Below are 24,746 nucleotides of genomic sequence, written 5' to 3'. Positions count from 1 at the left end.
GCTGGGGTAGGGAGCACCCAGGGCTGCCGTGGGGGACCAGGGACTGATGCCAAACGTGCCAACCCTTGGCAACCCTGGGAGAGGATGCCTGGGCCCCTGGGGGTTTGAGGTTGCATTGCCCACTCTGGATAGGAGCCAATGGAGAGGGATGAAGTGGTAATTCGCTGGGCAGGAGGGCTGGGATATGATCAAAAATACATGGAGATGGGCACCAGTGTCCCAAAATCTGGGCCAAGGAGGCTAAATCTTCCCCAACAAGTGTTCATGGGGGATAGTCATACTGGCATGCTGTAAGAAGAAAGTTGCCAACCACTGATTGGTAGACTGGGGTGCTCTGAACAGTTGTGCAGGCTTCTCACTGCACAAAGCTGCCCAGCAAGCAGAGGTTGAAATTCAGACTATTCTCTAGTTGCCAGGTCCTAGTGTGGGGCTGCATTCGTCCAGAGGAAGGGGCACTTTTTTCTTGATTTGCAAAAAGGTGACTTATGGGCTAGCATTCACCTGGTGTCCTGATACTGCAACACGTAAGGATAGACCAGGGGTTTAAGTAAGACCCAGGCAGGCAGGAATAGCCTTGGGTATCTGGGCATTTCTTATTCACACCTCTGTCTTGGAGGGAGAGAAAAGGGAGAGGAGTTTAATTCTTTCTGAGCTCAGGGGATCAGCTGAGACATCACCTACATGTATGTGTTCATGTATGTACAGGCTGGTGATTCCCACTGACCTGCCACCAAGAGCGTCAATTAGTGCTGGAGGACCAGGTGTCTGGCCCCAAGACCCCAGTGGGAGCAGAGTGGAAAGGCTGGAAGCCCACCCCAGTGGTAGAAACCCATGCATGCTTCCTGAGACTAATGAACTAATTAGAGGGAACTAATGCCTCCTCCATCTGGGCACTGTCACCATGACCACAGGATGCCTGGCCCCAGAAGGCCTCCAGAGGTCTGTGCCCAGAATTGGGGGTATCCTCCAGCCCCCCTTCCCTTTAGCCATCTCTGCGGCAGCCAGCTTCCCAAGGTGTAACCTGTCCTCAGCTACTCTGTGGAGTTGTCCCTTTCTGCCAGGGAGCGTCTCTGATATTCACCAGCGTCAGAGGAAAGGACTTTGAGCATGGCTCACCCAGGAGAACCTGCTTGATACTCATGCATGTGCAACATGGACATGCCAGAGAATTAATACCCCAAGGGACAGCCCTTGACCAACAGGAGGCAGGAATTGGTGAATAAATGTGCCCATTCTCTCAGCCAGCCAAGGGATGAATTGTCCCTTGGGTGGACAGCTCTTGAGGTGTGTTCTACGTGGCTCCTTGGAAGGTTCCAGCAGGATGGAGCCCCAGTTGTCCATAAATGTGACTGGCTTGATGACGAACCCTTGTGTTGGCTTTCCCTCCTTACCCATTTCATTCTCCCCACTCCCTCACTCTGTTCCTGGAATCTTCCCAAAAGAAACTCCCTGCATGCAAGCCTTCATCTCAGGCTCTGCTTTGTGGGGGGCTAAGACAGCTAAGACAGAACGGAAGTGGAGAAGAATACCATTCCCTGCGGCTCCTTTCCCTGCTCTCTCCTGGAAGGCAAATAGAATAATAACAGCGGCTGTCACTTACAGAGTCGTCTCCTATGTGCCAGGCACTGCGTGAAGCCCTTGACTTGTATCATTCTGCATCCTCCTCCCAAAACCCTATGCAGTATAGGCTGTTGTTACCTCAATTTTGCAATGAAACTAGGCTCAGAGAGATCAAGTAACCTGGCCAAAGCCACACTGTGGCAGAGCAAGGACTAAGCTCAGCTCTGACTGCAAAGCCCATGACCTTAACCATCCCCCTCTGCCTCCAGGTGAGCACCAAGCCGGCACCATGGCGGGGCTGGGAGCCTGGAACCTAGCGAGAGCTGCTCTGATCATCCTGCTGCTCCCCAGAAGTGAGTGTGGCCAGGAGCGAGGGTGCCGAGGGGAGAGGAGAGCACAGGGAGAGATGCTGGGGGTGGAGGAGGATGGCATTTCCCAGCACTGCCACAGTGCTCCTGGGACTCCCGGAGAATCCTGAAAGAATCAACTGGGCCACAGATGTGGGGTAGCCAGGCTCCCATGCATAGACCTCTGTAGGCAAACCACCACCTCTGAGGAAAAGTGAGAGGACCTGGGCTGGCCAGCCCAGAGAAGGTGGGGTAGACCCAGGTCTTGTCTGCCGATCTGTGCCGTGTTGTCAGAAGGAACGCCTGAGTCCTATGCAGCCTTCACGGGCAGCAAAGGGATCAGGGTGGAAGACGTAAGGAGGCAGCTTTAATCCTGAAATATAGAATCCCAGGGAATTCCCTGGCAGTCCAGTGGTTAGGACTCTGCGCTTCCACTGCAGGGGGCACGGGTTTGATTCCTCCTCATGAAACTAAGATCCCGCATGCCACATGGCATGGCCAAAAAATAAATAAATAAAATAAAATAAAAAGAATCCCAGGCAGAGCTTTCCAGACTATGGAAACTCTATCTTGATAGGTGGAGAGTCTCCCATCTCTGGGGGTATGAAAGCCAAGGCACAGCAGGGGTCGGCAAACTTTGTCTGATGTAATGTTCAGCTTTGCAGGCCACATACAGTCTCTGTTGTATGTTCCTGTTTGTTTTTTGTTTGGTTTGGTTTTCAACCCTTTCAACATATTAAAAATGTTCTTAGCTGGCAGGCCATACAAAAATAGGCCATCCTAGCCCTGCTGTGGAGGACTCAGTATCAGGTGGAGTTTTGAAGTAAACAGTTGGCAAGTTTCCTTCTAGTCTGAAATTCTGAGTCTGTGGAGTAGTAGAAGCCTCCAAGAACTTGCTCTGTGACCCTAAACAAATTGCTCCTCCTCTTAAGGGCTCAGCATCCCCATCAGCAAAATGGGCTGAAGAACACCTGGGAGAGGAGAGAAGGCATCGTGGGCAAAGTGCAGTGCTTACTCGTTTATTACATACGTATCCACCAAGGGCCTGCTCTGTGCTAGGTGCTGGGAATGCAGCAATGAGTGAAACAGCCAAGGTCTCTGGCCTCACAAAACCCATGGTCTAGTTTGGGGGACAAACAAGCAAATAATCACATGACTACATAATTATGAAAGATAATAAGAGCTTTGGGAAAGTTCAAGGGGCTTGGCCTGGTCTGGTTGGTCAGAACCTGGTCTGGTTCCCTGCAAGACGCCTAAATGTTAACCAGGTGAAGGAGGGGTGGGAGAGAAGCAAAGGAGCAGCTCCAAAAGGATCAGCAGGTACAAAGATCTGGAGATTGGAGGGAGCATGGCGTTTTCAAGAAATAGCAAGAAGGCCAGAGTGATGGGAGCTGGAAAAGGATGGTCTGAGCTGGAACCAGGAGGGTTAGGCAGGGGCCAGGCCACAAGGGCTGTGAGGAGGATCTGAGTCTTTATCCTAACCATGGCAGCAAATATTTACATGACAGGCACTGTTCTAAGTGCCTTACACGTGTTCTCACATCTAATCCTTCCAGCAAAACTAAGGTAGGGACTTTTTTATCCCCATTTTACAGATGAGAAAACTGAGGCACAGAAAGTCTCAGTGACACATCAAGGTCACATAATTAACAAGCAATAGAACCAGGCTCTAAACCTAGGCAGTCTAGTTCCAACATCCATGCTCTTATCCATCATACCATACTGCCTTTCAGAGGAATAACGTGCCATTGAAGTGCTATGATCCAGATGGGGTAACAATCAGATTTGAAATCTGAAAAGATTGCTGTGGCTGTGGAGTTCCTATCATTCTAGCCATTGTTTCACCACTGCTGGGGAGGGGACTAATCTCCCATCTGGTGGTGTGCTGGGGTTGGCTTGCAAGCGCTGATTGTGTACATCTCTTCCCAGGTTCACATTCAGTGATGTCACACTGGTAGCTTGAAATCACCCACGGTGGGAATATTTACACCAGGGAAAGCAGCCCAGGCTACAAACCGGGATCTGTTTCTCTCTGTATAGCCAGCTGATAAACATTCACCCACACACCGCTATCTTGATCTCACCCCCAGAGCCTCTCACAGTCCCCATACACGTCCTCCCCATTCCAGCAACACGTCTTGGGAGGTAAAGCATGAAGGTAAAGGCACAGAGTCTAGGGGTACTGAGTCTAGGAGCCCAGCTCTGTCAGGCAGAGGAGTCACTTATGGCCCCTTCTCTTCCACTCCAGGCCTGGAGCAGTGCGGACACATCAGCCTCTCAGCCCCCATCGTCCGCCTGGGGGATCCCATCACAGCCTCCTGCATCATCAGCCCGAACTGCAGCCACCTGGACTCGGAATCGCACATTGTATGGAAGCTGGAAGCAGAGCTTCAGCCCGGGGAGACGCAGCAGTACCTGCCGAATGGGACCCTGCAGTCCACCATCACCTTGCCCCACCTCAACCGCTCTCGGGCCCTTCTCTCCTGCTGCCTGCACTGGGGCAACAGCCTGCAGATCCTGGACCAGGCTGAGCTACAGGCAGGCTGTGAGTCCCTGCAGCCATCCACCCACTCTGCCTCCAATGCCCTCCTGCCAATACTAACAAGAACTATTCTTTCTTAAGCTCTTGCTCAATAAGCACTTTAAAGGCACAATATCATGTCATCTTCCCTACCAGTGGGTAGTGTTATTTAGCCCCATTTTGCAGATGAGGAAACTGAGGCTCGGGGAGGGTAAGTGACATGCTACAGGTCACAAACTAATAAGGATGGAGCCAAGATTCATAACAGGCAGTGTGGCTCGAAAGCCAGTATAGTAACCACTACTCCATATAGCTGCCGAGTAAGCCCAAGCCCTCAGCCATAGGAGAGTGTCTCCAGGGAGGATATTCTCTATGAGCTGGGCTTGCTCCCAGCTTCTCCCCTACCCCAGTCTCAGCCTTCTGTTCAAACTGAGAAGGATGGATTTGTGCCAAGCCAATGCATAACTAGAAACAAAGAAAGACCAAGGTTCTCATTTAAGAATCAACAATAGTGAAAGCTAACACTACAGAGTACTCACTATATGCCAGGCACTGCTCCGAGCACTGTATACATAGTAAGTCACTCAGCCCTCACAAGAACCCTAGGGGGTAGGTATATTACCATTACCCCCATTTTTCAGATGAGGAAACTGAGGCACAGAGCCGTTAGGTGACTTCAAGATCACACAGCTGATGAATGGCAGAACCAGGATGAAAACCAGATGCTACACTGTTACTGTCAAAGGGGGCAGAGTTGAGAGGGTTGGAGACTCTGTGGTACTTATCCCTGTATGTGCCTGTAACGTAGCTTCCCCCAGGGCTGCCCCTCTGAGGTCACCCTGCATGGAGACAAGGGAATGACCCAGGGCAAGGAAACGAGGCCAAGTGGTCCCAGTAGGAGTTTTCTGAGTGGTCTTACCTGAAGCCCTCACTCTCCCCACCCCATACACAGACCCTCCCGCCACACCCCACAACCTGTCCTGCCTCATGAACCTCACAACCAACAGCCTCACCTGCCAGTGGGAGCCAGGCCCCAACACCCACCTGTCCACCAGCTTCACCCTGAAGAGCTTCAAGTGAGTAGGGGTCTCTATGCCAGCTCCCATTCCTTTGGGTCCTGGGACAGAGCCTGGGTAGGACTGTAGGGGTGGGGAGCCAGAGCCAAAGACGGGAGGGAGAAGGGAGCCTCGCTTTCTTCCCCTGCTTGACACCCAAGCCTGGCCTGTTGGCAGGAGCCGGGGCAACTGCCAGAGGCAGGAGGACTCCATCCCCGACTGCGTACCTGAGGACGGGCAGAGCCACTGCTCCATCCCCCGCAAACACCTACAGCTGTACCAGAATATGGGCATCTGGGTGCAGGCCAAGAACACGCTGGGAACCAGCGTGTCCCCGAAGCTGTGCCTTGTCCCCATGGACGTCGGTGGGTGACACTGAGTGTGGGGAGGGGAGCGGCCCCCACCATGGGCGGACACAGAGAGGCACGGGGAGGGAAACACAGACCCAGCGACAGACAATGAGACGCTGCAAGACCTAGAGGTAGAGGAGGAGGAGAGAGAAAAACAAAGTGGATGCAGTCGTAGACAGAGCTGTGGAGACACAGACAAGGACGTGGAAGAAACACAGAGGCAAAGAGATACACTCATTAATTCTTTCAGCAAATTTCTTGAAGTGCCCACTCTGCGCTAGGCGCTGTTCTAGGTGCTGGGGATACGGCACTAAACAAAAAGGCAAAAATCTTGCCCCTGAAATGTTACATTCTAGTGGGCGAAATAAACAAAATAGAATGTCGGGTAATGGCAGGAAATTGAGCAGGGGGACGCGATGGGGAGAGGGGGCTGTTGCTATTTCAGGAAGGTGGTCAGGGAAGGCCTCACTGAGAAGGTGACATCTGAGAAGATCCTTGGAGGAAATGAGGGAGCAAGCCACTGGATATCTGGAAGGTAAGTGCTCCAGGCAGAGAGAACAACCAGTGCAAAGGCCCTGGGGCAAGAGTATGAAAGAGAGAGAGAAACAGACACATATACAGAGACAGACCTGCAGAAACAGGATGACACAGAGATGAAGAGACACAGAGAGAAACAGAAAGACACAGAGATCCCATAAATGGAGACCCAGAGAAGAAATGGAACCACAGACAGGGAGACAAGTGGAAGCTAGGATAGAGCCCGATAGGACTGATCAGAGAAAGGGTCTGACGACCCCTCTCTCTGCAGTGAAACTGGAGCCCCCCACACTGTGGGCCCTGGGGCCCAGCCCTAAGGTGGCCCCGCCCCAGCCAGGCTGCCTGAGGTTGCGCTGGGAGACCTGGAAGCCAAGCCTACACATAGATCAGAAGTGTGAGCTGCGCCACCAGCCTCGGCTTGGAGAAGCCAGCTGGGACCTGGTGAGGCGGAGGGCAACCTCAGGAGACTGGGGTGGGGCTGGCTGAGGGCAAGGTAAGTTGAGCTGGCACCGAAGGGCACAGAGATCCAGGCTCAGAGCCACGCCCCCCCCACCAGGTGGGCGCCCTGCCCTCCCGGACCCTCCAGTATGAGCTATGCGGGCTCCTCCCATCCACAGCCTACGCCCTGCAGATGCGCTGCACCCGCTGGCGCCTGCCTGGCCACTGGAGCAACTGGAGCCCCAGCCTGGAGCTGACCACCACACAACGGGGTAAGTGGGTGGTGACAGGCTGGGAGCGGCCATCAGGACCCAGTCTGGCCTCCAGGGCCCTCCCTGACCCTCTCTTCCTGCTCCACCCACAGCCCCCACTGTCAGACTGGACACATGGTGGCGGCAGAGGCAGCTGGACCCCAGGACAGTGGACGTGCAGCTGTTCTGGCAGGTAACCCCCTCTGCAGGCCATCCCTCCACCTCTTTCAACCCAAACAGACCCCTGCAAGCTGGGGCTCAGGACTCCAACAGGTCTGGGAGGCTTGGATGCATTTGTAGGTGATTTGCACGCACTTTGCATGTGCCTAGGAAGCTGGGTAGGGCCCTTCTGGAGAGACTACAGTGGAGGACTCATCTAGTTTGGTGCCTGCTGCATACACCGACTTGCTTTTTCCTTCCCTCCCTCCTAGGACCTGGCACAGAGGGAGGAGGGCTGGCTCCCAGCCTGGGGGGCTCAGTTCTTGGGACATGGCCACCCCATCTAGAAGCTCTCCCCAACTCCAGATGAGCTGGGCATCCCCTTATCTTTTTCCCCCTATGCCCACTGCAGCCAGTGCCCCTGGAGGAAGACAGTGGGCAGATCCAAGGGTACCTGGTCTCCTGGAGACCCTCAGACCAGGCTGGGGCAGACCCAATGCTCTGCAACACCACGGAGCTAAACTGTACCTTCCAACTGCCTTCAGAAGCCCGGGAGGTGATCCTTGAGGCCTATAACACAGCTGGGACCTCTCATCCCACCCCAGTGGTCTTCTTGGAGAGCGGAGGTAAAGGGGGCCAGCAGCTAGTAGAGCATGATGGTTAAGCATGTAAATTCGGAGGCTAGACTGCCTGGGTTCAAATCTAGCCCTGTCACTTGCTAGCAATGTGATCTGGGCAAGCTACTTACCCTCCCTGGCCTCAGTTTACTCATTTAGCAAATGGGGATGATACAGTATCTAACTCAAAGCATCGCTGTGAAGATTACGAGTTAAGACATGTGCCTGGCACAAAGTAACTGCTCCATATGTGTTAGCTATTATTATTACCATTAGCCAGAACCAGGTTAAGCCGGTGGTGGTGCCTACACGCACACAGCCTATTCTGCCAAGGAAATGGGAAAGAAAGCCCTAAGTTTTTCCAGCTAGAACACAGTCCCTGAGTTAACTGCTCATTCTCAGGGGATCAGCCACTACCAACCCCAGGTGCCCCTGAACATGGGTCCTCACGAAGTGAGACTCACAATAACAATAGCTAATATTCCCACTTCCCAGCCATGTGACCCTAGGCAAGTTACTTAACCTCCCTGTCTCAGTTTTCTCATTGCTAAGATGGGGACCGTAGTTGTGCCCCACCATGGGACTGTTAGCAGACTCCGTGAATTAATACCTACCGAGAACCACACAGGGTTAGCTTTCATCATCACCAAGCACTACGCCATGCCAGGCCTGTTTCATGTACCACCTCATTTAATCTGCACCATGACCCTACGAGGTAGAAACTTTTATCATCGTTTCCACCTTACAGATGAGGAAACTGAGGCTCAGATGTTGACTTACCCAAGGTCACCCAGCTTGTAAGTAGCAAAGGCCAGATTGAACCCAGGCATCTGGCTCCAGGGCCTGCATTCTTTTCATCTTCATGTCATCGTCTCCTACTCTGTCTCCAGGCCCACCCCTGGGCAGACTCCACACCGTGGCTCGAGACCCTCACAGCCTCTGGGTGGGCTGGGAGCCCCCCAGCCCTCAGCCTCGGGGCTATGTCATTGAGTGGGGCCTCGGTTCCCCCAGCCCCAGCAGCAGCCCTAAGACCTGGAGGATGGAGCATAATGGAAGCATTGCAGGGACCCTGCTGCAGGGTGAGGCAGGCCTGGGGGGCTGGGCAGGTGGGCAGGGCCCGGGAGAGGGGGGGACATTTTACCTGGCTGACAGTAGGCAAGGGGCGAGCTGAACCACCCTAAAGAAGCAGATTCCCCAGTCTTTCCTGTTCTTTCACTGTTCTCATCTCACAAGCTCAGAATCAGGAAGTCCCTCTTGCAGTCTAACTGGATCCTCTGTTTCCAGCCCTGACTCTGCCCCCTTCCCAGCTCTCTCTTCCACTCTTTGCCCCTTACCCGCACCAAATGGTCTGAAGAAGAGACTGCAGAGGCCAGCCCTGCAGAATGGGGCCCAGGTTATCCCTGAAGTCTGAGGTTAGCCCCCGACCATCATCAGAGGCTAGCCCCTAACCAGGGTGCCCCTATTTTCTCTCTACAGAGAACATCAGGCCCTTTCAGCTCTACAAGATCACTGTGACCCCCCTGTACCAGGACACCAAAGGACCCTCCCAGCACATCTATGCTTACTCCCAAGAGATGGGTTCGTCAGCCACCAAGCCTTTTCTCAGAATCCTCTCCTCTCTCTCAAGGCCTGTCTAGGCCCCCAGAATCAGGAATACGAGGGAACATTTTCTTCCTCCCCTACCTCTGGCCCAGAAGTGGGTCTCTCCCAATCCTAAGATTACCTCTGGCTTACACTGGACCCCTGCAGCTGGAAAGAAGTCAGGTGGTGGGGTAATAGAAATTGGGCAGTGAGCACGGCAGAATTCAGGGAGCAAGTCTGGCAAAAACTGATCAGGTGCCACGTGTGATAGAAATTAAACTGAGGACCTGGCATAAACTTAGAGAGTCAGCGGCAGAAATCAAATAATGAGCCAGACAAAATCAGGCCTGGCAGAAATCAGGCAGCGTGGCTTTGGAGTCAAAGAGGAGCAGGTTCAAATCCCAGCTCAACCACTTACTAGCAGTCGGTGGGATTCAGGGAAAGTTCCTGGGATAATGAGGCTTGGACACGAGTCCCCCTGGATTCTCTTCTAGCACCCACCCCCACAAAGTGTCCCAGTTCTTGGGTCTGGGGAGCCACAAGAAGTCCAGCTGGGCTCTCCCCGCCGCCCCGCTCCCTGTCAGCTCCTGTACCTCTCTCTTCCGGCAGCCCCCTCCCATGGCCCAGAGCTGCATCTAAGGCACATTGGCAAGACTTGGGCCCAGTTGGAGTGGGTACCCGAGGCCCCTGAGCTGGGGAAGAGCCCCCTTACCCACTACACTATCTTCTGGACCAATGCTCAGGACCGGACCTTCTGTGAGTCTACGCTCAGTGCCCCACAGCCCCAGAAGGCCAGGGAGGGCGGGTTCAGAAGCCTTGGGGAGGCTCAGCAGCCAACCCAGACTCACCATTCTCCTCTCCTCCCAGCCACTGTCCTGAACGCCTCCTCCCATAGCTTTGTCCTCCGTGGCCTGGAGCCTTCCAGCTTGTACCATGTCCACCTCATGGCTGCCAGCCAGGCGTGGGCCACCAACAGTACAAGCCTCACCCTGATGACCTTGGCCCTAGGTAAGGGGAGAAGGGGGCTGGCAGGACAAGGCTGTTGGGAGGGTGCCTCACCCAAAGGATCTCCATTTTGCAAGTAGATAAGCCTTGCATGGATCCCCTGATTTGAGGGAGGAGACCCAGCCCAGCCCTTGGATCCCAGTCTGAGGCGGAGACCCCCCAGCCCAGCCCTTGGATCCCAGTCTGAGGCAGGAGACCCAGCCCAGCCCTTGGATCCCAGTCTGAGGCAGGAGACCCAGCCCTACCCTTGGATCCCAGTCTGAGGCGGAGACCCCCCAGCCCAGCCCTTGGATCCCAGTCTGAGGGAGGAAGCCCAGCCTCACCTACGTGCACTCTTGCCTCTTCTGGCTTTCCCCTCACTCTAGAGGAGTCTGAGCTGCACATCCTCCTGGGCCTCTTCGGCCTCCTGGTCTTGCTCAGCTGCTTCTGTGGGGCTGCCCAGCTCTGCTGCAGAGCCAGGTGAGTCCTTTTGAGAGACCTGACACCCAACTAACCCTGACTACAGGGAAGTGCAGACCTCAGTGAGCCGGTCTAGGCTCCTCTCAGCCTTGCCAGGCCTTAGGACCCAGGTCTGGGGGTCGGGCCCTCCACCTTCTCCTCTCTACATGAAGGGGTCGTCCCTTCAGCTGCTGGGAGTAGGTGGGAGAAAGGATGGAAAGATGGGAGGGCATGCCTGTCCTAGCCTTCACCTGCCCCCTTTTCCAGCAGGAAGAATCCCCTCTGGCCAAGTGTTCCAGACCCAGCCCACAGCAGCCTGGGTTCCTGGGTGCCTACCATCACAACGGAGGTGAGAACACTGGAGGGAGAGGGAAATGGGGCTGGGGGTTAGGCTCCCACCCCGGGCTCAAAGTGAAGGGATACCCCTCTGAGGATGAGTACTCAGGCCTTCCCATCACTTCACCTCTTTGGAGCAAAGCAGACCTGAGTGCGAATCCCTGCTCTACCATTCAAAACCTCAGTCACCTCACTGTGAAATGGGACTAATCCCACGCAGAAGCATTGGGGAAATTCACCAGGCTAAGTCTGAACAGCACATAACACGTGTCAGGAACATATGAGATGCTTTGCATCCTTTGAGTAACCCTTTGAGTTTCAGCAAAGAGCAGCAGGAAGTGGCTGGGGCAGATATCTGAAATGAACCAGGCCCTCACCCCACATCTTTATGTCCAGGATACCTTCCAGCTGCCCAGCCTTCGGGACTCCAGCATGCCACCCATCACCAAGATCACGGTGCTGGAGGAGGAAGAGAAGAAGACAGGACCCTGGGAGTCCAATGACAGCTCAGGGACCTGTGGCCTCCCCAGCCTGGTCCAGGCCTATGTGCTCCAGGGGGACCCAAGAGTACCTTGTACCCAGCCCCAGCCCCAGTCTGGCACCAGTGACCAGGTCCTTTACGTGCAGGTGCTGGGCAGCCCCACAGGCCCACGGCCTGGGCACTACCTCCGCTGCGACTCCACTCAGCCCCTCTTGGGGGGCCTCAGCCCCAGCCCCAAGTCCTATGAGAACCTCTGGTTCCAGACCAGCCCCCTGGGGACCCCAGAGCCCCTAGTCCCAAATCCGGAGGATGACTGTATCTTTGAGCCACTGCTTGACTTCCCTCTCCTGCAGGGGCTCCGGGTCAGTGGGGTGGAGGGTCTCGGGGGCTTCTAGGGCTTCCTAGAACTCCCCACCTGGGCCTGCTTCTTGATAAGCCTGGGCTATCCAGAGAAGAGGAGGTCAGTAAGCCCTTCACTAAAAATACCCCAGCCCCAGGAAAGGCAGAAAGTCTCCCAGTGTCCCCCTATCTCTGGCCCCTAGCATCCCTCCCCCATCCCCCCAATTTCCATGGGCTGGGCCTCCCACTTCAAAGGCCAGAGAATGTTTTTTCAAGCCCTGCCCACTAGCTTTTTGTACTTGTTTCCTATCATTTCAGTCTCTTAAACTGGTTTATGGTCTGATTTGGTTTGGCTTGGTTTTCAGAAACTCTTGAGTGTGCCTGAATCTCTGTTCTTTTTCTTTTCAGAGCCCTAGAAATCGGGGGGAGGGGGGCTTTACTCCTTAGAAGCATTCATTTATTTATTCTTTCCTTAATTCCTTCATTCAGCCAGCCCTCACCTAGCATCTAGGCCCTGTGCTGGCAGCGGGGGTTCCAAAATGACTAGGCTCAGTCCATCCTCAAAGAGTTCCCATTCTAGGGACTTCCCTGGCAGTCGAGTGGTTGGGACACCACGCTTCCACTGCAGGGGGCATAGGTTCAATCCCTGGTGGGGGAACTAAGATCCCGCATGCTGCACGGCAAGACCAGAAAAAAAAAAAAAAAAAAAGAGTTCCCATTCTAGTGATGGAGACTTGAGAAATGACCATTAGGGCACGATGGCCAGGGTTACCGAGGGAGTCACAGAGAACTGTGGGACATGGGGAACAGACCTCAGAAAAGAGTAGCCCCTGTTGCAGAAATGTAATTAAAAACAAAATCTCCTGCCAACCTAGAAAACCTCTCCACAAGGGTAGAAGAGGAAGAAAACTTTGTTTTAATTGGATGAGAATTAAACCAGAATGTCACAGGCAATCAGCTCAAGAGTTTGCAAAGATGAAGAGAAATTGTATCTGTTTACACAGCCAAGCAGATACAACTCATTGCATACATTTTCTCAGGATAATCACTAGTCCTCAAGCAAGAGGACTTGACAGCACTATTTGTCACACAGGGGTCATCCTAAATTCAGCTGGGAAATGGGGTAGCCACCTGGGTTTGCTAATTGCGATTAACCAAAGGAAAAATAAATTTCTCATATCTTTATGAGAGGAGGGAGGTTTGCAACTTGGAGCTGGGCACCTGCTGAAGTTAGGCTCCTACCCTCCAGCAGAAACTGGGAGACAGGGGCTCTATCTTTCTTAATGATTATATTTCAAAGAGCCGGCTCCCAGGTCCTTGAGAAACACATTCCTGGGTTGTAAAACCGGCAAGAGGCTTATTTGGCTTTTTAAAAGGTTTACATACATCTCAAAAGGGCAGAGAAAGAACTCACAGTTACGGGTATTCTAAAGTAAATGCTCTAAGAAAAGCAAGGGGAAGAAGAGTCTTTCCCTTTTTCGCACCAGGGAAAATTAAGATTTATTTTTCCTACTTTTAATTGGCATTTGTCCTTACACCCCTCATTTCACAAATATCAAAGCTAGTATTTCTTAAATACTTACTATATTCCGGGTGCTTTGCACACAACTGCCTCAGTTAATCCTCTAACAACCTAAAAGATAGATACTGTTATTACCACTCCCATTTCATGGTTGAGTAAGCACACTGTGGCCCAGAAAGGTTGAGCGACTTGCACACAGAATCACACAGCCAGTAAACGGCTATTCCAGCCCAGGGCTGTCCAAAATCAGCGACCTTAATCACCACGCTGCAACACTGCCAGAGAAGAGGCTGAAACCTAGTAGTTCTTACAGGGGTCCATCCTGCACTCTGGAGGGAGAGGGGGTGGAAATACTAGGTTGGGGGCAGAAGACACGACAGGCCCCAGGGAAGCCCCCAAGGTAATCGGGGCCCAAGGTCAGGTACATGGAGTAGGATTAAGGGCGGGAGGCATGCTCAAGAAAACGTGGCATCTTAAGAATTTATACAGCACCGCACGCCACTAACGATGTCAGGCAACGACCAAGCTCCCTCAATCTCGCGCTACAGCTAACCAGACCTCTCCCCTCGACCCAACTTCGCGTCATCACTGAGTCCGGCCTGCCAATCCATCATCTCGGTCCTCATCTGCTCATCCGGTCTCGCAGCTGCACTCGATTGGTCGAGCCTGAGCCAACATGGCGGCGCCCTATAACCAAGTCCGTACCGCGAAAGCGACGGCGGCCGTGGGGCGGGTCCCTCGGGGGTCAGAAGTCACCATGCTGAGGGCGGCGTGGAGGGCGCTGAGTTCGATTCGGACCCAGGCAGTGACCCAGGCCCCAGTCCTCGGGCTGCCGGGCGGAGGGTGTGCCAAGCTTCTCTCCGTCCAGCGGGACCTTCCCTCACGTCTTGGAGGTGAGTAGCTGAGAAGCCGGACAGCGGAAGTAGGGAAATGGGGTTCGGCGGAGATAGAGGGTACGCGGGAAGAGGTTAGGGGGGAGGGGGGCGGAGTGTAGCGGCAGAAGAAAGAGTGGTGGGTGGGGAAGAAGTAAGGCGCGGTGGGAGAGACATGGGGTGTTCGGGGTGCGGAAGAAATGGGACTGTGGTTCTCGCAGAGGGGCCAAGACCTTGGAAGAAGGGTAACGCGAGGGCCATAGACGAGAATCGAGGCTGGAGTGTTGAAGGAGAATGTCCTCAGCCCCCTCTTTTTTGTGTAGGTCTCATCCTCCGGGCCGCCCGCGGATATGCCACCCAGAAACCAGGTAGGAGCTCTTGGGTGGGATTTGGGGCGGAAGAGAGATTAGATTGCCTGGAAAGCTTGGGGTGGCCAAGGGGACAGAGGTGTCTACGTGGAGCCACTGGAGGGGAGGGGGGTGCGGGGGACAGGGGTGGGCCGGAGGTCGTGCGAAGAAGCCCACGTCCACCTTATGACAAAGCCGTGGGCCTGGAGCCTGCATGAAGGGCAAGAGGAGGGGAGGTGGAGGGTGGGATATAGCGCTTCGTGGCCGCCCTTCCGAGGGGGAGGGCCTGGTTTCCCATTCCCAGGCAGTCTGCATAGCTGTTCGGATCTCTTACTAAATCTTAGTGTTATTTAGTTAGTACTATTTGCATAGCGGCAGAGCAGGGGCTGACTGGAGAAGACAAATTGGTATCTCCCATGCCTCTCCCTCACCTACACGCACACACCAAGGCTGAGGGTCTCCTGTGATCTCTATTTGGTGTCTACAATTCAGGCATCTTAAAGTTCAGGGTCCCTCCTCAAGCCCCTTATTTCATTCATGCAGTCAGCCAGCGAGCATTAGTTGGGTGTCTGTTCTGTGCTGGGCCGCAGACCAGACGTGGGGGATTCAAAGGGAGTCGACCTCAGTCCGTCCACAGGAGCACCCATCCTAGCGGGACGTCTGATAACTGTAGAGCCAGACAGGTGTGTGAGAAGTGCACGCACAGTACAGGGTCTTGGGAAAGGCCACCTACTCCCAGCATGAAATACCAAGGCAGAGGCCCACAGGATTTGCAGAGGAGAAACTGAGCCCGGGGTTACCCAGTGCCTTGCTTGAGACCGTGGATGTCTCTGACAAAGTTGGTGAGAAGAACCAAGTCCGGGAGGATGGGCAGTGAGAGTTGACCCTGGGTGTTTTCCATCCCTCCACTCGACAGTCCAGCCCAGCCGTGAAGATGACCCACCCCCTTCTATGCTGCTCAAGGACTACCAGGACATCCCTGGAATTGAGAAGTAAGCAGGAAGAAATCTCTTTGATGAGGCAGGGGGCCCTGGGAGGATTGGCAAGAAGGGGGCTTCGAGGTAGATGCTTGATGTATCTGCAGCTTGACTATGGAACAGGGCAGAGAGCTCTAGAAGCCCAGGCATGGTGAGGATGAGTGGGCAGCAGGGGCAGATGGAGCACACCTGCTTGCCGTTTTGGTGCTCTGGGTAAAGAACCTCTACCATGAGATACCAAGGAGGCACCATGCCTCACGGGTGTTTGTAGAAATCTTTCATCTCTTGATCCTGTGAGGGAAGAAACAGTGTCCCCATTTTGTAGATTGTCAGACTGCCCGTGTCATACAGCTCCTAAGGGGCAGGGCTGGAGTTTGAATCCAGGGCTGAAAGACACCAAAACCAGGATCCTCTATTCAGCCCCTGTCCTGTGCAGTGGGAGCTGGACCGTCCCTCCAGTCCCTCCCACTGTGCAGTGTGACATGAGAAAGAAACAATGATTGTAGAATTGAAGTGTCTCAAGACAGATTGAACCATATTCCAGCTAAAATGGAAATCCTCTTTTTGCTCCTGCTGTGACAAGCCTGAAACACTTGAGCTGACAGCCCCAATTTTCTGTAGTTATCACATCATTCCATGTTCTCAGTCCAGCAAATCAGATCCGTGCTGACTTTGAATCCCTGAGAAATAGCACCCCACTTCCAGAGAGACTCATGTTGTAAAAGAAATTTTCACTCATCCTTGGTTTTCAAACTAAAATGAAAACAGCATTGCTCCCCTTCCTTCTTCCCACCCACCACCCCCGCCGACACCTGTCTCTCATTGCTGTGGTTTTTCCACAGGGTTGATGATGTCGTGAAAAAACTGTTATCTTTGGAAATGGCCAACCAGGTGAGTGGCCTTTGCCAAGCCTTGGCCTCTCTCAGTCCTCTCCTCTGAGATTCCCTCCTACCCTGGTAACACCTCCCAGCCCATGCTTCTCAAGTCACAGCACTTATCCCACTCTCATTCTTTATCCACTTGTCAAAACCCCCAGACTGAGCACCTCCAAGGCCAGGACAGTCTTGTTTCCCATTATACCCTTAGCACCTGACAAACAGTAGGTAAAAATAAAGATCTAATGCCTGAATGAGTGAGCACGGTTTGGGGACATTCGTCCAACATTCTTCTGTCAGTGGCATTGGCCTTGGGCTCACCTAGATGTGAACCACCATGTGATTGGCCAGAGGCCATACCCTGATGAGCAGAGTAAAGTCACGCCCTGAGCCTTATGGCCTAGTTGCTATGACTGTGGCCCTGGCCCTGGAGGTATAAGGGCTAGTTCTTACAGGGTGGCAGACCTCACAGATGCTCGGTCTCTGTCTTCAACAGAAAGAGAAGCTAAAAATCAAGAAAGAGCAGCTGATGAACAAGGTCGTGGAAAACCCTAAGGACACCGGCTCCCTGGAGGCTCGAAGTTGGTCAGGGGACCCTGGGGGAGTCAGGGTGCAGGGGAGTCTGCTAGCTGGTACTTGATCCAGGCCCCTCACCTGCAGATACGCTGGTATTAGATGTGGCTTGGTAAAGGGAGAGACGGGAAGGACCAAGGACAGTGAAAACTGGACTCTATCCGTGATGCTGTAGTCAGCGCCCAGGTCCTGCCACGTACCTCTGTATGAGCTCAGGCCAAGCTCCTCAGGAACCAGAGCTTGGCTCTCTCTCCACTCTGCAGCTGAGGTGGTGTGAAAGGGCATGGGGTCAGGGCCAGCGTTCCCACTGCACTCTCTGCAGTGCTCCCAGAGCTCAGTGTGTGTACGGCAAGGGCCTGCTGTAGTGACAGCCTCTCCTTGGGGCCACCTTCTGCTTTTGCCTTTGCAATATAGGTTTGAGTTAAACAAGAGGATAGCTGAGGGAAGGATATTCTGGGGCTTTAGGAGATGAGTGGGAGCTGATAATTCTGAAAACTCATTAATGAAAACACAGAGATAAGGATGGCAGCTGGAAGAGGCAAGGAGGAGACCCTTGACAGTTTTGGGATCTTAAATTATTGCATTGGTGAGGACCTCCAGGGCAGTATTGAATCATAAACCATGATAGCAGCCATCCCAGACTAATTCCTGAATTTAACAGGAATCCTCTAAAGTTTTACCATTAAGAACGCTAATTTGGGATTTGGAGTTTGGGGATGATACCTTCATAAGATTAAGGAACTTCCCTTCCTTATGCTTTGCTTTCTAAAGGAAGGATAATCCAAAGTCTTTTGAGATCTTGAAGTTCAGAGTGCTCTGGGAGTGACAGAGAGGTGTACAAGAGCTTTGGTGATTGTTATTCCTTGAGGTCTTTTTTTAAAAATTTATTTTATTTTATTTATTTTATTCTTGGCTATGTTGGGTCTTCGTTGCTGCACGTGGGCTTTTCTCTGGTTGTGGTGAGCGGGGGCTACTCTTCGTTGCGGTGCACGGGCTTCTCATTGTGGTGGCTTCCCTCTTTTGCAGAGCACGGGCTCTAGGCATGCAGGCTTCAGTAGTTGTGGCACACAGGCTCAGTAGTTGTGGCGCGCGGGCTTAGTTGGTCCGCGGCATGTGGGATCTTCCCGGACCAGGGCTCGAACCCGTGTCCCCTGCATCGGCAGGCAGATTCTCAACCACTGTGCCACCAGGGAAGCCCTTCCTTGAGGTCTTAAAACATAACCAAGGTCTGGCTCTTCCTTCCTCTGTGCCCGGCTCTCATCCTCTGTGGTTTGTGGTTTCAGTTGTTGCCTTGACTGTCAAGATCCACAGTTATGAAGAACACATGCAGAAACATCGAAAGGTAACCCTTGGGCCTCACTCACAGCTAGCTGGGGGAGAAGAGCCTGAGCACTGATGGGCTCTGGGTCCAGAGAAACAGCTTGAGAAGCCAGGCGGCTAGAGCAGCAGAGCACCCACCCCTCAGCTGCGGTGGGAAGCACACTTCCCTTCCACCTCCAGGGGTGAAATGGGAGCCTTACAGGTCAGTGCTGAGTGTCACTAATGGTCAAGAACACAAACTTCAGAGCAAGGGCACAGCGTGTGGCACATAGTGGGCGCTCAATAAATAGTTGTTGAATGCGTGCATGGAGTCAGATTGCCCCAAGTTCAAATCCCAGCTCTGCCACTGCCACTTAACTGGCTGTGTGGCCCTGGGGAAGTTACATGTCGAAGCCTCAATTCTCCTGTCTGTCAAACGGGGATCATAATTGTACCCGCCGACAGGATTACAAGGACTCCCTGAAGTAATGGCAGCCAACATGACACGTATAAAGTATTTAGGCCTCATGCTAAATACTTTACATGCATCAGTTCATTTAACCCTTATACTTGTCTTTGTATCCCATTGTACAGAAGAATGAGCTAGGCTGGCGTCATTAAGTTACCCCTCCAGGCACAGGCACACCACTAGGAAATGATGTGCTAGGACTTGAAACTTGGTGATCTTGCTCCAGGGCCCACATTCCTAACCATTCTGCTGGATCTCAGCACAGTGTCGGACACAGAGCTGCTATAATTAGGCAATTGCTGGTATTTTTAATAAACACACAGTTGTGAACACTGACTGGCCCAGCTCCACACCTAGCACCTCAGTGTTCCCTGAAGCTAGTTGAGCTGTTCCTTGGAGATCAGAGTTGGAGTATGGAATGCCAGCCCCACTGAGGGAGCAGTGCCTGGCTGAGGGCAGGGGTTTTCCTAAGCCTTCCCTCCTCTCCACCCCAGCTGATAGTTTGCTGAGCTGTGCAGAGGCTGAGTGGGTGGTACAGGGGAAAGAGCATGAGATGTGGAGTCAGACCACTAGACCTGGATTCAAGACCTGACCTAACACAAGGTCCCGACCCAGCAGTTCTAGAACCTTTAATGAATCAGTTAACATCTTTGAGCCTTTATTTTCCCATCTGTAAAATGGGAATAACAGTAACACTACCTACCTCAGAGTTGCACTAATATTTGCCTAAGATTGTGGGGAAGTTTCATTACCAGGGTAAAATGACCATCCTTTGTTACTGTGAAGTGGCACACCACTTATTTACATAATACTCAAAGTAATACCAACTCTCATACAGGACAAAGCCCACAAGCGCTATCTGCTGATGAGCATTGACCAGAGGAAAAAGATGCTCAAAAACCTCCGCAAGACCAACTATCCTGTCTTTGAGAAGACATGCAGGGAGCTGGGGATTGAGTACACCTTTCCCCCTCTGTACTACCGAAAAGCCCACCGCCGCTGGGTGACCAAGAAGGCTCTGTGCATTCGGGTACGAGTCGGGACTGCTGCTTTGGTTGGCCCCACTCCAGGACCGTGGCGGGGAGAGCAGAAGGGAGGGGTCGTCTGTTTCTGAGCAAGGCGTGGAGCTGGCCCCGAGGCTTTGAGGTGGCTCCCAGGGCACGAAGCCCATAGAGAAAGGCTAGGGTGACCATCTGGGGGAGTCACTTCCCACCCCAGGTGCTCGGAGTCTGAGGTTTTGCATAGCATTACAACGTTTTTTCCTGCCCTCTCTCATCCCCAGGTTTTCCAAGAGGCTCAAAAGCTGAAGAAGCAAAAAAGGGCCTTAAAAGCTGCAGCTGCAGCAGCCCAGAAACAAGGCCAGAAGAACCCAGAGAGCCCTTCCAAGACTGGACCAGAGGCAATCAAAGAAAACCAATAAATGTTAAAATTATGTCTTGCTGCCTTAAAGAATAACAGTAGAGAAGGTGGGGCTCTTAGTGGCCTGAGGATGAGGAAGAATTCATTCCATCATGCAACTCGGGGGTCCCGGGGATATCTGAGGCAGAGTCCCTGCCCTCACACGCCACGGGACGCATTCTCATAACACACCTCACACACACTCACAGAAACAACCCCCTGTCCTCCAGGGGGCCATTCAGTGGAGGCAAGACTGAGCACACAGCAGCACAGAGGAAGCGTGAGGAGGCCAGCATAGGAACTGCCTTCTAGACGGGGCCGTATAGGATGAGTGGAAGTTCACTGGGCAGAAATGGGGAGCGAGGGCATCCCGGGCAGAAGGAATTGCAGGTGCAAAGGCAAAGAAGTGTACAGGTGCGTGCTGCATTCAGCAGCAGAACTGGACATACAGCTTGACAGGTAAGCTGAAGCTGGGATATGAGAGGTTTCATCTGCTGGCTAAGGAGACTGTACACGGTCCTCTACGGAGAGGGGAGACAGTTATGGTTTGAAAACCAAAGGCGTGATGATGGCAACAAGGCTGTTTGATAGTTAAGCAGCATCAGTGTGGAGGTGGATGGGAGGGGGAGAGATCAGAGCGATTGATTGATTGGGGGGCAGGGGTTTTGGTGTTCAGATTGAGAATCTGGTAAAAGCTACAGGTCCTGTCCCTAAAACTGCACATGTACATAACATTGCTTATAAATTCTGGGGTGTCATGCATAAGCCCTTCCCCACAAAGCCCACCCACTTACACCAAGTTAGGTGCCAAGGCCTTGAAGCCTGAGTATGCTTAGCATGTTTGAAGAACCCAAAGAAGACAGTGTGTCCAAAATGAGTGAGCAAAGAGAAGAGTAGGAGGTCCGAGAAGCAAGCAGAAACCAGGTAATATGGAGCTTGTGGGGTGTATTAGTCTGTTCAGGCTGCCATCTTAAAATACCATACACTGGGACTTCCCTGGTGGTCCAGTGGTTAAGACTGCACTCCCCATGCAGGGGGCCTGGGTTCAATCCCTGGTCAGGGAACTAGATCCTGCATGCTGCACCTAAGAGCCCGCATGCCACAACTAAAAGATCCAGTGTGCCACAACTAAGATACAGTGCAGTCAAATAAATAAAATACCATAAACTGAGCGGCTTATATGACAAATTTATTTTCTCACAGTTCTAGAGCCTAGGAATTCCAAGATAAGGTGCTGGTCTATTTGGTTTCTGATGAGGAATCTCTTCCTGGCTTGCAGATGGCTGCCTCCTGACTATGTCCTCACATGTGGAAGGAGGGGAGAGACGGGGAGAGAGAGTGAATCTCTTCCTCTTATAAGGGCATTAATCCCATAATGAGGGCTCTACCCTCGCGACCTAATTCTCATGATCTCCCAAAGACCCCCAAATACCATCACATTGAGGGTTAGGGCTTCAACATTTGAATTTGGGAAGGACAAATATTCAGTCCATATCACTGTGGGGAAGACCTTAGACTTCATTCTGAGTGAGAAGGGAAGCCAGAATTTATAAGCAATGTTTTGTACGTGTGCAATTTTAGGGACAGGACTTGTAGCTTTCATCAGATTCTCAATCTGAACACCAATACCCCTGCCATTGAGGAAAGCCGGAAAGGAAGGAAGGTGTGTTAAAGTGATGTCCAAAGAGCAGCTGGGGACAGGTTTGGGAGTTATGTTTAAAGTGACCCAAGCCATGGGTGAGTGAAATTGCCCAGGGAGGGAATGTAAACAAAGAAGAAAGGACCATGTCTGGATGGGAAGAATGATCTCTGAGGGCGTAGCCTGAGTCACGAGGAGTAGCTGAGGTTAAGGGGAAGGTGAAGTGAGGGTGCAACAGAGGGCCCAGGATCCTGCAGAATCAGAAGTGAGATGAGAGGGTCAGAACTGAAGATGGGCTGCTCAAATACCACCTCAGGAACAAGAGGGAAGGCCTTTTATGGGGCAGGACTCACAGCTACTTAAGAGGTATTGTGTGGAGGGCCAGGTGCCGACATGTAAGGGGGCTAGTGGAAAGAAGGCAAGAAAAGGAACACGTTTGCACATTTGTGGAACAGGCCCTTCGGGAAAGGCATTGTTTTAAGTGCTGCGTTAGGCACATTAACTCATTTAATCTTTAAAGCTGCCTTTACCTATTTGCCCCCCCTCACCATACTGGCATAATTATCCTCATTTTACCGTGAGAGAATTAAGGCTCAGAGAGGTTAGGTAATTTGTCCAAATTCACACAGCTGGTTAGGGGCAGGCAAGGATTCAAACCCACATCTGTCTTGACTCCAAAGCCTATGCTCTGTTCATTATTATCACACAGCCCAGGGCAAAAAGTGGTCTGAGAAGCTCTGGTAATTACACTGTAGCAAACTCAAAAACCTTTAGCAACCAGGCAGATAGCATAATGCATGAAGGCCAGGTGTAAGATAATGATGCTAAGCTGCTTGTTAAATTCCCATCCTAGTTATATTCCCTTTTGTGCACAGACCAGGCAAGATCAAATCAAAGCCCTGGGCTGCCGGCTTTCAACTACTGTATAGTATACAATGCTGAGATGTCAGTTAAGGACCAAAAAGTCTTCATGGTGAAGCAGTTTCAGTAGAGTGGGGGGAGCTGAATCCAGTGGTAGTGAGGTGGGGAATGAGGATGTTATGGAAATTCAGGTTGTGAGTGTAGACTACTCTTTTTTTTTGGCTGTGTTGGGTCTTCATTGCTGCATGCGTGCAGGCTTTCTCTAGTTGCGGAGAGTGGGGGCTACTCTTCGTTGCGGTGCACGGGCTTCTCATTGCAGTGGCTTCTCGTTGCAGAGCACGGGCTCTAGGCACACGGGCTTCAGTAGTTGCGGCATGCAGGCTCAGTACTTGCGGCGCGCGGGCCCTAGAGCGCAGGCTCAGTAGTTGTGGCACACGGGCTTAGTTGCTCCGTGGCATGTGGGATCTTCCCGGACCAGGGCTCGAACCCGTGTCTCCTGCATTGACAGGCGGATTCTTAACCACTGCGCCACAAGGGAAGTCCCTAGACTACTCTTTTTAAAACTCGGCTTTGAAGCCGCCGCAATGAGAAGCCCGTGCACCGCAACTAGAGAAAAGCCCGCGCGCAGCAACGAAGACCCAATGCAGCCAAAAATAATTAATTTTTTTTTTAACTCGGCTTTAAAAGGAAGGAACGTAGACTCGAGAAGGTGTGGGAAGGACTTGAGCTTGGTATATGTTAAGGGAGGACCTTCCAGTGGTGGATGTGGTTATGAGGAAGAGGAGGTGATGCTCCAAAGAGGGGACGACGCTAATGAGCTGACTTCAGCTGGATTGGAGGGTTATTAAGGCAGTGCAGAAGAAGTCTCTGGAAAGGCAGTTAGAGCCAGAGTGGACAGCCTTGAATGCCATGCAAAGGCATTTCACCTGTGATCTGCCAAACAGTAGAGAGCCACTGAAGGGATGTCATACTGAAAGTGGTGTCTTCTGAAATTTAGCCTAGCAGCCAGGCCCGTGGAGAAGAAAAGAGAGCAATTAATATGGAGAAACAGTAATGCAGATAGAAAGAAATGAAGAGGTAAATTTTAGAAAGATTGGTGGAAAAAAAATTGGTGGAAAAAGCAGAATTGGTGACATAAGAGGACCAGGGGGAAGGAGTTGGAAACCAAGGCTAAGGTTTCAAGTCTGATTGGCTGGAGGGGAAGATGATGAGCAGGTCATAGAAGTATTGAAATTTACAGAAATGGTTGCTCATCAAAGTAAAAATGTGCAACAGGTGATGAGAAGGTGACCCTGGAGCTCAAGATGGGGGTAAAGTATGTGGTCACTGCCCTCAAAGCAGAGAATTGGATGCCAGGCCTGCTTAACAGCGTGGGGGATAGATTCGGAGAGCCCCCAGCACGCGTCTTCAGAGAGCGGGACAGACGTGAACAGGCCTGATTTGCTTCCCGGTGTATGAAACAGGAGGGGCTACACTCCAAGTAGCTTTTAGGGAGGAAATGCAGATAATTCAAGGACTTCTGGTCCTTCCCCCGCCTAAAAGTCAGTTACCATTTTATTGAGTGCTTTCGTGGCATTTTGTGATCGCAATAACTCCTCTCTGCAACCCTGGGAGGTGGGTGTCCCCTCCATTTTCCTATGAGGAAGCCCAGGCTCAAAACACCTGCCCCAAGTCAAACAGCGAGGAAACTGCAGAGCTGGGATTAAAACCCAGGTCTGTCTGCCCGGAGTCTGCTCTAAAGCAGTTTTGCTTGGGTTTTCCTGGTTCAGGGGCACGTGGGCACGTGGGCACGTGGGCACGTGAGCACGCGGCCCGGCGGGGTGAGGGTGACTGCGTGAAAGAAGCCGGGCCGCCAGCCCTGCCGGGTACTCACCCATCCGTCGGGGCTCAAGAAACTCA

At 52.5% G+C, this 24,746-nt stretch overlaps 2 protein-coding genes across 2 annotated transcripts; both read left to right on the top strand.

The window, feature by feature from the left end:
• Window positions 1-490: 490 nt before the first annotated feature.
• CSF3R (colony stimulating factor 3 receptor) lies at window positions 491-12,071 on the top strand (the record flags this gene model as incomplete). The annotated part of the gene is made up of 16 exons (XM_079725089.1): window positions 491-683; window positions 1,830-1,913; window positions 4,156-4,452; window positions 5,381-5,504; window positions 5,661-5,848; window positions 6,642-6,811; window positions 6,927-7,080; window positions 7,173-7,252; window positions 7,631-7,844; window positions 8,726-8,914; window positions 9,312-9,413; window positions 10,026-10,172; window positions 10,284-10,424; window positions 10,787-10,880; window positions 11,127-11,208; window positions 11,592-12,071. Exons 2-16 carry the CDS (start codon window positions 1,850-1,852, stop codon window positions 12,069-12,071), a joined length of 2,526 nt encoding a protein of 841 aa, XP_079581215.1. The 5' UTR covers window positions 491-683; window positions 1,830-1,849.
• A 2,132-nt stretch (window positions 12,072-14,203) lies between these two features.
• MRPS15 (mitochondrial ribosomal protein S15) lies at window positions 14,204-20,381 on the top strand. Its single transcript, XM_079696653.1, has 8 exons — window positions 14,204-14,430; window positions 14,733-14,777; window positions 15,673-15,748; window positions 16,576-16,624; window positions 17,105-17,189; window positions 18,465-18,523; window positions 19,788-19,979; window positions 20,232-20,381. Exons 1-8 carry the CDS (start codon window positions 14,214-14,216, stop codon window positions 20,367-20,369), a joined length of 861 nt encoding a protein of 286 aa, XP_079552779.1. The 5' UTR covers window positions 14,204-14,213; the 3' UTR covers window positions 20,370-20,381.
• The last annotated feature ends 4,365 nt before the right edge of the window (window positions 20,382-24,746 follow it).

This window comes from Hyperoodon ampullatus (assembly GCF_949752795.1).
Source record: "Hyperoodon ampullatus genome assembly, chromosome: 2".
NCBI lineage: Eukaryota > Metazoa > Chordata > Mammalia > Artiodactyla > Ziphiidae > Hyperoodon > Hyperoodon ampullatus.
Note: the sequence above shows the minus strand (reverse complement) of the source record. Positions and strands in the feature narration are given on the sequence as shown.

Coding starts and splice junctions, on each gene's coding strand:
- MRPS15 (XM_079696653.1), top strand. CDS start 14,214: ATGGCGGCGCCCTATAACCAAGTCCGTACCGCGAAAGCGACGGCGGCC. Junction 15,749..16,575: donor GACATCCCTGGAATTGAGAA/GTAAGCAGGAAG, acceptor GTTTTTCCACAG/GGTTGATGATGTCGTGAAAA. Junction 19,980..20,231: donor AGAAGGCTCTGTGCATTCGG/GTACGAGTCGGG, acceptor TCTCATCCCCAG/GTTTTCCAAGAGGCTCAAAA.